We start from the raw sequence: 12273 nt of genomic DNA, 5'->3' as shown, positions 1-12273 counted from the left end.
CAGTGGGCGTCGTGTTCCCCCCCATCCCCATCACGCGCCGCAAAAGGCCCCGCCGGCTTGTGAGAGCTGAAGGGTCTGTACGGAGTCGGGTGCGGAGCGGCAAGCGACAGCCCTGTACTGTGCTCCGAAGTCTTAAGAAGTTGATAAAACCACGAAGTACGGGAGGTTAGACTGGAACTACTGGGGGAGGGGGCGAGGAGCTGCTTTCCTGCCCCGTCACTAGAGAAAGGCTCCGCAGGAAAAACGTCTGCGGCTGGTCGCTGGGTTCATGCAGTTCAACACTTCTGAACACTGGAGGGGAACGTGTAACTCCCAGTATTTAGCTGGCCTTGAAAGGGATAATAAAGATAATGAAAGCATTCCTCAGAAATCGTGCATTTAGGTCTCTTCGTTGTCTTGTAGTTTTAAACCAGCTCTACTCTTTCTGTCATAGTCTTTCCTAATATATTCCTCCAGGTTTTTTGGAAGGGGTTGCGATGGGGCCTGTGTTTTGTTTCTTATAAGAGCTCAGATATTAAAGTCATTCAGTAAGGAAATAATCTCAAAGAGGCTACATTTCTCATACAAATCTTATTGTAGTGTATATATGGTAATAGTGTTAGTAGGTGTTTGTTTTGTTGTATAACAGCTGAAGAAGGATCTGCTCTAAGGGCTTTTGAAGTCGGCAGAACTATTCTGGTTTGCCATTTTGTCTTGACACACTAATTAGCCATGGTACACAATGCAATTCTGAGATTTGTGTGAAGTTTTTTCTTCAGGCAGTTACAGGTGCTAAGCTTGAGTAAATGTTATACGTAAGGTCTATGCTGTTCTGTTGGTAATATTATTTTGTTAATTCATATCTATGCTTATTAGATTTATTCAGTTGATGATGATGAGAAATCTCTGTCCAGTCTGGAGATTATTGTGCCACGTGATTTAGCAGATGGATTTGTCAATAATAAACGGGAGAGCTACAAGTTCAAGTGAGTAAAAGCCTTAACTTTATTTCTTCTACCTTTAATTATGAATATTACTCTATAGTAATACAGATCTATGGAACCCGGTAAAACCTATGCTTAAAACTAAGCTTTGGTTTATTTTTATATGACTCCATTAACAAGAGGAATACTCCAGCATATTATGCTCTGAACGAGATTGACAGCATTTGAGAAAATTGTGGGGTTTTTGCCTATCCATTGCAAGTCACTGTGCCTATCCAAGTCTTAACTCAAAGATTTTATCTTTGTTTATCAATTCTTCCATTTTTACAACTTGTTTTGAATTTACATATGAAAAATTAATGTAAGACTGTTCTCTTTTGATCTAATGAGTTGGTGTAGGTTAGCTAAAGATGTTTCAATGTACAACACTGTTTAGAAACTGTTTCAGACATAACCAAAACACAGTAAAGAAATCCAGAGGTTGTTGAAAGAAACAAAACCATGGTTGTTGAATGCAAGTAGTTTTTAGAAACTAAATATAGGTACCAGCAATATCAATCAGATATTTTTACATTTTCAGCAGAAAACTTGGAGGCAACATTTTAAAATTTTGATAACTAAGAAATCTAGATGTATAACCACCTCTGATTACTAGGTTGAGATTGTCTTTTTCCAACTTGAATGTTCTTTATTTTTTATAATACCAAATAAAGTAAATGTCTTGCTCTATGTTATTAAAAAAAGAGAGCCACAGATAAACATCTGCAGCTCAGACTGATGTCATTTTACGTCAGCTAAGGAAATCTGTTCTGCTTGGGAAGAGAGGAGCTGCCCTCTCCAGCTGGATTAATATGCAAAACTAGAGTAGGTTGCAGATGCCCAAGACAACTGTAATGAATGCTGATATTTTTTTCTGACTTTATCATTTGTTAAAAAGCCTGTAAAGATGGATTTTGAGAAAAGCTATGGCTTATTATTCTTAAGACAATGCAAAAATATTGTTATGGAGCAAGCATTTATTTTTCCTCCATAAAACTCATACTTGCATGCAGTCTGTCTATCCTGGTCACCTCAATAGTTTTTCTTCTTTGTTCTTACTTTCTTATATGGGAATAAAACACAATTGTTTGAATGATGACTGATTAAGAGTTAGCAGGATGGAATATATGCCTCTATAGTTTGTGTATCACATTTGTCTGTGATGCTGTACACACTGCATAATCCCTTGCAGTCCATGATGCTTTTTTATACCCCTGGTGTCTGTAATACCTTTCTATATACCCTGTGAAGTTCTGTGTGGGTATACAGTTCCAGATAGGGGGGACAACATAGCAGGGCACAAGCAATCCAGGAGGTTTCTGAAGTGTATCAATAACAACTTCCTAACATGTGATCAAAGAGCTGATGAGGGGAGAAGCTCTGCTGCACCTCATATTTGCAGATATGGAAGAACTGATCAGAGATTTAAAACTTGGGGTTAGTCTTGGCTGTAGTGGCCATGGGTTAGTGAAATTCAGGATCCTAAGAGAAGGGAGCAAGGCAAAAAGCAGGATCACAACTGTGGACTTGGAGAACAGACTTTGGCCTGTTGAAGGACCTGCTTGAAAGAGTCCCATGAGACACAGACCTGGAGAGAAGTCCAGGAGAGCTGGATAATTTTAAGGATCACCTCCTCCAAGCTCAAGAACATTCCATCCTGATGAGAAGGAAATTATGAAAAGGCAGCATGAGGCCTGTATGGATGGGCAAGCAGCTCCTGACTAAACTCAAACTTCAAAAGGAAGTCTACAAGAGATGGGAGCAGGGTCAGGTGACCCAGGAAGGCTGTCTGAGGAATGGGATCAGGAAAACCTAGGTAAGTGCACAGTGAAGGTGTTGAAAATGAGCTAAGCTGCAGGTCTCAGAGGGTTGTCATCAGAGGTACAAAGTCCAGCTGGAGGCCAGTCACTAGTGTTGTAATCCATACTGCGATCCAATACTTTTTAGCATTAATGACCTGGGTGATAGGACTGAGTGAAACTTCAGCAAGTTCACAGACAGTATGAAACTGGGAGGGGTGGTTGGTGCACCAGATAGTTGTGCTGCCTTTCAAAGGGACCTCAAGAGGCTGGAGAAATGGATGAATAGAAATCTCATGAAGTTCAACAAAATGAAATGCCAAGTCTTGCTCCTGAAGAGGAATAACTAGGACATGTTGAGGGTTGACTGAAAGCAGGTTTGCAGAAAAGGACGTGGAGTCCTGGGAGACAAAAAGTTGAACATGAGTCAACAGTGCACCACAGGCAGCAAAGAAGGCCACATCCTCTGGGCTGCATTCGGCAGAGTGTTGCCAGCAGGTCAAGGGAATTGATCTTTCCCTTCTAGTCACCATAAGCGAGATCATATCTGGAATTCTGTGTCCAGTTCTGGCCTACAGCAAAGGGCCACAAAGATGATTAAGGGACTCGAGCATCTGTCATGAGGAGAGGCTGAGCAACCTGGGACTATTTATCCTGGAGAAGGCTCAAAGGGATCTTATCAATGTCTATAAACATCTACTGGAGAGAGAAGAATAAAGAAGATAGAGCCAGGTGCTTCTCAGTGGTGGTCAGTGGCAGGACAAGAGTTAATGGGCACAGATTGAAATACAGGAAATACAAAAAATCCTTTTTTACCATGAGGTGACTGAATACTGGAACAAGTTGCTGAGAGAGGTTGTGGAGCCTCCATGGATAGAGATACTCAAAACCTGACTGTACAGACCCCTGCTCTAACTGACCCTCCTTTGAGCAAAGGGAATGGAGCAGGTGATCCCTTTCGACATGAAGTATTCTTTGATTCTGTAAGGCAACTGCAGATATTTTATATAGGAGGTGACAAAACTTAGATTGCATTAGATACCTACGTGTGACTTACAGTAACTGTGCAGCAGAATGAAGGAAGAAGTTACAAAAAAATGTGAGCTGGGCTATACTGGTGGGATGCTGTATTTGGTTATAGTGTAATCTATTTATCCAGGTTTCAGTGTGGTGCCAGTTACAAACACTGATTCCCTTGACGGATTTAAAATACGGTTTATTTTTTTCTATGCCACATCATTTTATCAGAGGATTTTATTGTACAGATCTTGTCAAAGCAGCACTGTGTACAGCCTATTTATGTACAATAGCACAACAGCATGCTGTGGTTAAGACTACAGGGAAAACATTGTACTAAGTTATGTAAGCCTAATGATGTAAACATTGACTATTACAAACACAAACAAAAATGTATGAATCAAGTAGTGTTTTAAGATTCTGAGCAATTATTATTTGCTTAATATTTTCAGATTTCAAAAAATTTTTGATCAAGAGGCAAAACAAGATGTGGTTTTTGACAGCATTGCCAAACCAGTAGCAGAATGGTACGTTGTTGATCTTGTGAGTAATTGGGGTAACACAGGGTCAAAAATAACTTTCATTGTATTACTTGGAGAAAAGCAGGCAAGTGTTTGTCTTACTTTTGTAAAAGTGGATTGGTGTTTTAATTTTCTAAATATTGACACATCTGAACCTACGAGATATGCAACAATCCCCTGAGATTTTTATGCATGGTAAAGATCCATTATTAACTCCTAAAATATCTCTACTTCTGCTGCCCCCTTTGTTGGATAGGCATAGAAATCCATGTCTAACTAGTTTTTTGTTTGTAATATAAGCTTACTTCATTGTGTTAGAAAAGTATTCCCTATATAGTTCCATGAAGGGGTAAGCTTAACGAAAATCTTATCTCCCTGCTTAGTTGTCATTAAGTTAGGGACACTCATGAGCTAATACCTGCAGAGATATTCTCAAAATTTGCCCTCATTTTTTCTGTCTAAATATGTAGGGCAGTGATTTTAGCACTGTTTTTGTTTTTATCCTCCATCTAATAATCAAACAACGCTCATATTTTAGAGTTTGCAAAGGCAAGCATTTAAGACTGATGTAGGAGCCCTCTTCACTGATTTTGTGGATTGAATGCCACTCTGAACCAGGTGGATTTTACAATATGCTATTCTCTTTGCTCAGCTTTTGGCCACATTGCTGAAGTTGGCACTGGTTTTAGTAGGGGAGAAAATCCCACACTGGAGGAAGCCAGTGTGGAATTTCTACATAATGTTTGTTTATCAAACTTACTTCTCAGAATCCAAACATGTAGTGAGTTGAGAAGTACTACTTTAGGTACCAACTTTTGTCATGCATTGTCTGACTCATCTGTTGGTTTAGACTGTGATTCTGCAAGTTATTCTTCAGCCTATTGCACTGCCACGTTTTGCACTTTAGGAAAATCATCCTCAGTTGAACACTTAGTCTTTCTCGAATTGTTATTTGGAAGTAAAAATATACGTAGCTCTATATGATTTCATTTTCTTGATTTTTCTCCTCTATTTTCTTCTTAAAAGTCCCACATAAAGCAGGAGGGCAATTGACAGTGAAATTGAAGAGGCAGTGAATTTGAAACTTCACTAGAATAAGTTAAATATACTGTAAAAAAAAATTTGTTATATGCTTCTTTCACCCAAAAGGGATTTCTTTGCTTATCTGACTTTATAACATATAGCTCCAGGTTAACTCATTTACTTACCTTAAAATATTTCTGAGTTTGATGGTGACAGGAGACAAAAACTTCTGTACCTTAACTGACTGTGCTTGGAAAGAGAAGGGTTAAAACTCTCGATGTTACATGCTATGGATTGAATTATCCTCAACAAAAACTCAGAGTATCAAAGCTAACTAGCAACAGACTGACTTTTTTTCCTTTTGAGTGTTTTGCTGGAATATGGTAAGGTTTTCCAGTTGAATAATTTGCTTGTACAGTGCTCTAATAAACAGGAAGTGGTATTGTTTTTCCTTTGTTTCAGTGTTAGCTGATACAAGATTTTTATATGTTGATTTGCTCCATTATGTAGAGTTTAGTTTTGATTTTTAGAGATTTTTAAGTACTTAAACACTATTAAAATCAGCAGTGTTTAAGCATACAATTATCTCCAAATAGCTGAGTCTTTAATGCTAAAGAAATCATTCTTAACTGAGTCAAGACAATCTTCACTAAGTGTTATAACTTGTATTCTAATTGGTTTTTTTACTGTTAACGGTAATACTGAAGGACGAGTATATATATAGTAGAGTAGGCAATACCTGAGGTACATTCCTGTTCCTCAAAGTTTTCCTTAATTCTTTCCTTTTTCTTAGGCAAAAATATGTATTTCAGAATGTCTTCATAGTCATGAGGTTCCTTGGCTAATGGAATCTTTAACTGTCTGAAATTTATTTCACTGTATAGTTAATGATTCAATTTTCCTTTCCCTTGTGGGACAACAAGAATTGACCTGTTACTCTGAAAGACCACAGTCTTTTATAGCAAAATGTTCTTTACTATTTGTTTCTTTCCAAGTCAACGTTCTTTTGCAGGGAAGAACTGTTGAAAATGCACTCATTTCTGTTTTTGCAGTCCCTTTACTAAAGGAACAGTTTTTATCTGTGTAATGCCAGGGGAAAGAAAGTAGCAGGAAAGTATCAATGAAATAGTTTGGTAGCATTTTGAGTTTCTTCACCATGCATACTTACAGTCATGAGAAAATTCAGTTAGACATGAATGCTTAGGAAAAAAAAATCTTAGGCATTGTTTAAACTAAAACCAGCAATGTAGTGTTCAGGATTCAAAAATCTTTCTAGTTTGTTCATGGATGGATGGAAATTAGATGCAACTTTTTTTTTTTCTTTTTTTCCTTTTAAGTATTCTTTATTTGATGTTAGGCCACTACTTTTCTCTCTTTAAGTCCAGTTACATTGTCATCTTGCCTGTGGTTTCAGAGGCACCAGGCATTAGTTCATTTAATTTGCTTCTTCAGTCAAAAGTGGCAACCTCTTCAAACCATTGTAAGCATGTGATTTACTTGATTTTTTTTTTCTTATTTTGTTAATATTTGAGTCATCTCTTACTTGGTTTCTTTTTATTATTTGTTTGTGCTTTCCTCTTTTCATTTTAAATATGTGTTCTTGATATTTCTTTTGTGTAGAGCCAACTTGATCTTTAAGAAGCAGCACTATACATCATCAAAAAATAGAGAAAATAAATAACATCCTTATTTTACAGTTTGCTAACAATTAAGCATTGCTTTAATCTAACAATAGAACAAGGTTACTCTTATGATACTTCAAATATTAGTGTTATGGTGATGAATGCAGTCCGAAATTAAGTAGAAAATCTTAGTGCTTCAGAATTAGTTTTCTTTTCAGTTCTAATATGGCTAAAGTTTTCTCTTTATTTTTTTTAAAGAATAGCATTGAAAATATTTTCTTTTCAGATATATCAGGCAAATAAGAAATAGCTCAACTGTTTATGAATCCAATGGCAATCTTCTATGTTTTTTTGAAAGATCTGGGAGCCTCCAGGATAATACTCCCATTGCTGCAGATTTTAGTTTCTTCTCGTGTATATACAAACTGCTTTCCTTTATTCTTTTCTGGGTTTTGGTTTTTTTTCTGATGCTTATTCTTACAGAAAATTTAGTCAAAATATTTTTCAGAACAGCATCATTATAAAGTTGACTATATTTTGTGATGTCCCTCTTTTAGAAAGTATTTCACCAGTAATTGAAAATGTTTGGAAAACATATTTACATCATTAGATTGCCTTGTAACAGAAAGCCACAGGATGTAGACTAAACATCCTAATAGGATGTTTCAAGCTTTACTGAATAAGCTCATAGAAATCCAGTTACCATCCTTTGCTTTTCTGCTATTATTTTTCTGTTTCTTCCTGTTGAAGTCTATGAATGATATATGATATAATAAAAGTATTTGGACGTGCTGGTTTGTGGTTTCTTTGGGGGTTTTTTGTTGTTGTTTGGTTGGGTTTTTGTCCTCACTAACAACTCGGGGATTTGTGTTTTACTATATATTCAAGAGAAATAACATATCTACAAATTTCTTCAAACTAATGACATTTCAGTAGTTTGTAAAGGGATATTAATTTTGTCTCAAATTGTACTTTCCTTTTGACCATCTAAGCTATAATAATGCTGAATGTGCTTTACTTTCACTGACTTTGTTAGGATTGTAGATTTTTAGTTCACTTTATCTTTACTTTTGTATAATTTGAAATGCAAGCTCTTTTTTTGAGTATTTAACAGTGTAATTATACATGTGCGACATGTTAGATGTTTAAAATAGTTTTAATTACATTAGTTGTAAAAGTACAAACTGTCTTCAGGAAAATTTCAGACTACAACATCAGGAAATATATGTGACAGGAAAATAGAAAAGTAAGTCAGTCATGATTATTTATTCATTATGTAATAGCCAGAACCCACCATTAAATTGCTTATTTGTTGTTTTGCATCTCAAAAAATCTTATTAAGAGCTGTTTTCTGCTCTAAAGAAATTAAAACTCCAAAGAAGTGTACAGAACTCATCCTTTTGAAAGGTTAAATAAAGCAGCTTTTTTAGTGAGGAGACCCAAAACAGGTACAGGTTCCTCACCTACATCTCTCTGCTTAAGTTAGGAAATAATCTGAATTAAGTTCCTTAGAAGATGCACTAAACTTTCATTCTTATTTGGGCTCATCTTACTGGGGCATTTAAAAAATCTTGCTTATATTTATGTATCTTCCTATACATGTGTCACATATAGGACACCCTTTTTACCCACATTCCCTCCCCCTCTGCCCCTCCGGTCTTTTTAGGCTTGTTGAGTGGAACTGCAGCATGTTGCCTATATATTTGTAGATATTGTTGGCTTGTACAGCAGGTTGCTGCATGTCCTAATAGGAAGGAGTGTTTCCAAAGCAAGGAGCTCAATGAAGACTTGCACAATTTTGGTACTACAATGTCAACATAAATGTCAACTCACTTATGTTGTAATAGAAAAGGATTGAATGATTAAAATGTTTTAAGGCCCTTGTGATACGAATCAATTATTTGCTTTTTATAGTCTTGTCACAGTGACTCCCCAGCCAAGTTAAAATTTCTTGGTATCATCAGCATGATAGGATATTTATTACTGTGATCAAAGCTGGTCTTTCTGTCAAGACTTGTTAATCTTCATGATAATACTCCTAAAATGAAGAATGTCTAGTAAAATGACTATGCTGTAGTAGTGGAGGGGTTTTTTTCTGCAATTTTGTTAAGGTGTGATCATCAGGCCTGTAAGCACGTGGATTTTCTAGAAGGTAGTCCTTGTTAACTAATTAAGCGATAGACTTGTATGAACGATTATACATTCTGACCTTGATATATTTGTGACACAATGTGGGAAGTAGTGGCTTGGCTCACTTGCAGGCAACCTTGCATCACAGCTGTATCACTGCTAATGTGAGTTATTTAGGTACGTGTAAAATCTATATATGGTAAAGGACACATTTTTTTGGATGTCAGCTTGAAACAAATGTTGCTTAAAATTTCCCCTGAATTGGAAAATTGGAGCTGTAATGCTCGCAGTTCTTCCTGAAAGTGTGTACAATTATGAGGCAATAAAAAGTGAAAAGCTTCATTAATGTTTAATCTCAAATGATTATTAGTTGTTCAAATTTTACTTAAATTGCACAATTTAGAATTGTTTAAGAAGGCTGCTTACTATAGGTTACAGTTTGATAGCTTTGATTCAGAGTGTCTTTGTGGCACTTATCTTCTGCAGTGCTTAAGGTGGAATTCTAAATATCTATAGGTATTTTATTTAGAATAAGAAATTGTATTACACTTTTGTTTTTGTTTTTTTTGGGAAAGCCCTTTTGAAATTTCTAAGGAAACTTGCTTGCACTAAGCTCTCAAAAGCACCATTACATGCACATTTGGAAAGTGATGTTGTTTTTGAAAGATGAGGCATTACCAAATTAAATTTGTTCCATAAATCTGGCAAAGGCATAAAGAAAAAATGTCATACTGAGATACTTTGTTTATTTTAATTAAAAAAAAACTTTAATTTGAGCTCCAAGTGATAGAAGATACCTAAATACTGTATCTCTGTAAGGACAAATCCTCCCTGTTCCAGATCCTGAAAATTAGTTTCTTCCTTCTTTTTATCTTAAATATCATGTCTGGGAGCTGGTTTTGGGTTTGGTTTTGGGGTTGGTTGGTTGTTTTGTTGGGGTTTTTTTTTGATAAAATAACTATGAATTGAGATTTTCTGAGATAGGAAGAAAGAAAATGGGGTGTATTGGTAAACTATTTCAGGCAACAAGAACTGAGATGAAGAAATGGCTGATAGTATCCTAAGATCAGGGATGTTGGTGTTTTCTGCTTTTTTCATTACTCTAGTATTTTAATAGTTATTGCATATTTGTTCTACCCACATGCCTTTATGTTACTGGTGATTTAAAATGAAGGTGTCAGAACTCAGGTTAAAATAATAAGCAGCAGCTGAAATAAACTAACAAAATGTAAGTAATTAATTTTTAAAGACAAAATTTGTTTCTTGTTCATAGGATTTTCTCTTATCTACATATAAATACTCATAGAATGTAGTCCTTACTTAATGAGACCTTTTTTTTCATTTAAACATTTAGAAATGTTTTATTTATTCAGATTATAAACTTAGTAAAAGCCTTTCACTTTGAACTTTTTAATTTTAAAATGAAACAATAATAAAAATTACAAATGTCTTAAATGCAGCTACTTAAATGATCTTTAGAATCCTTTTGAAGACTGAAAAGTATGCTTTGCAATAGGAATTAAGTGTCAGAGCAAGCAAGTCTTTTCACTTAGACTTCATAGTCATCATTGCTGTGATTGCTTTTGGTGTTCTGGATTAGGCTTCATTTACCAATTGCTGAGACAAGATTTCCACATTTATCTGTAATATCTACCAATGTCAAAAACTTGCAAAAAAGGTTGTTACTCTTCCTTTGTCTTTTTCATAATGAAGTTTGGCGTAACAGAAAAAGAATCAGAGCAGTCCGACTTCTCTGAGAGAGACTGTCATATTGGTGGTTATAAAACTGATGAGACTAGTCTGAAATAGAGCAGAGTTAGTAGCAGTTTGTAGCATGTTTTCAGGGACTGATATGGACTGTTTACTTTTTCCTTCTTCTGATGATAATTCTATGTGAATTATGCCTACTGCTAACAAATTAGAATAATTAGGTCAGAAAGAATCTCTGTAGGTCATCTGATCCAACCTCCTGAGCAAAGCAGGTCTAGCTTCAAAGTTGGATCAGGTTGCTCAGGCTCTTGTCCAGTAGAGCTTTGAAAATGTCCAAAGATGGGGAACCCACAACCCATCTAGGCACCTGTTCCACGGCTTAACTATTCTCACTGTGAAGAACATTTTCCTTATACTTATTTTCTATACTTATGGAATTTCCCCTCTTGCAACTTGTGACCACTGCCTCTTGTCCTACCACTGTAAGCCTCTGAGGAGAGTCTGAGTCCATGTCTGTAATGATCCATTGCAGAATAGAAGGTGGTAATTAGGTACATGTATAGCTTTCTCTTCTCCAGGTTGACAGATAACAGCTCCCTTGGCTTCCCCTTTTGTCTTATGTGCTCCAACCCAATAACCTGGTTCTGTCAGGCTCACTCCAGTTCTTTATAGCATCCTTCTTCTGAGGAGGGGTCCAAAACTGGACACAGAACTCAAGGAGGAGAGTTTGTTTTATTTTTTGCTAATTTTGATGGTAGCTGTTATGTTTGATTCAACTAAACAGTATAGCAGCAGAGGAAGCAGAGTACTTAGGCACAAGCCTGCCTGAATTCTCATTAACAAAGTTCTGTGCAAAGTTCTGTGTCCATAAACTTTAAATAGAACAAATGATCTTCACTGGAAATTAAAACAAAATGTAGTCAGAAAAACCAACCACAATAAAACAACCTCAGTCTGCTTTCAACCTCTGTGTGTTGTCACTGGGGCTTTATACCACTATTTATATTGTCTCAGATATTCAAGGACAAAGTACCGAATGATATTTTAAACTGTAGTAACTACCCATAAATTGTCTAGCTCTCACTTGAGGAATGTTAAGCAGTCGTAAACATAATGTATCTATCAATCTGAGTGGAATTGCTTGCATGAGCTAGACTTCTGTATCACACCCTTTATGTAGGAATTAGACGTCTTTCAGACATGAGGCAAGTCAGTTGGGTGACTGAGAATGCCAGTACACAACTGTGTAACAGCAATTTATTTAAATAGGGATCTCAAATGAATTTTTAAGTGAAAAGTTAATTTTTCACTGTGCATGTTTGTAAATCTTCAGTAATTATGAATAAGTTAGAAAGTGCACGTTAACACATGGCTTTGCTCTCCTTTAACTACATTCATATATGAATCCATACTAGAAAGAATTGTCCTATGCCTGATAATTGATAAAAAGTTGTACTAACAGCTTTTTCTTAGCAAGATTGCAAAGGAA

General features: G+C 36.0%; 1 protein-coding gene across 1 annotated transcript in view; it reads left to right on the top strand.

The window, feature by feature from the left end:
- Positions 1–855: 855 nt before the first annotated feature.
- LOC104518225 (kinesin-like protein KIF6) overlaps positions 856–12273 on the top strand; it is a gene marked incomplete at its 5' end in the record, with an annotated part of 70408 nt that continues 58990 nt past the window's right edge. The window contains 2 exons of the mRNA XM_010164466.2: positions 856–965; positions 4231–4305. Of these exons, the coding sequence (XP_010162768.2) occupies positions 856–965; positions 4231–4305 (185 nt within the window). The remainder of the gene's footprint in view (positions 966–4230; positions 4306–12273) is intronic.

Source organism: Antrostomus carolinensis, unplaced genomic scaffold, assembly GCF_000700745.2.
Source record: "Antrostomus carolinensis isolate BGI_N321 unplaced genomic scaffold, ASM70074v2 scaffold10933, whole genome shotgun sequence".
Classification (NCBI taxonomy): domain Eukaryota; kingdom Metazoa; phylum Chordata; class Aves; order Caprimulgiformes; family Caprimulgidae; genus Antrostomus; species Antrostomus carolinensis.
Note: the sequence above shows the minus strand (reverse complement) of the source record. Positions and strands in the feature narration are given on the sequence as shown.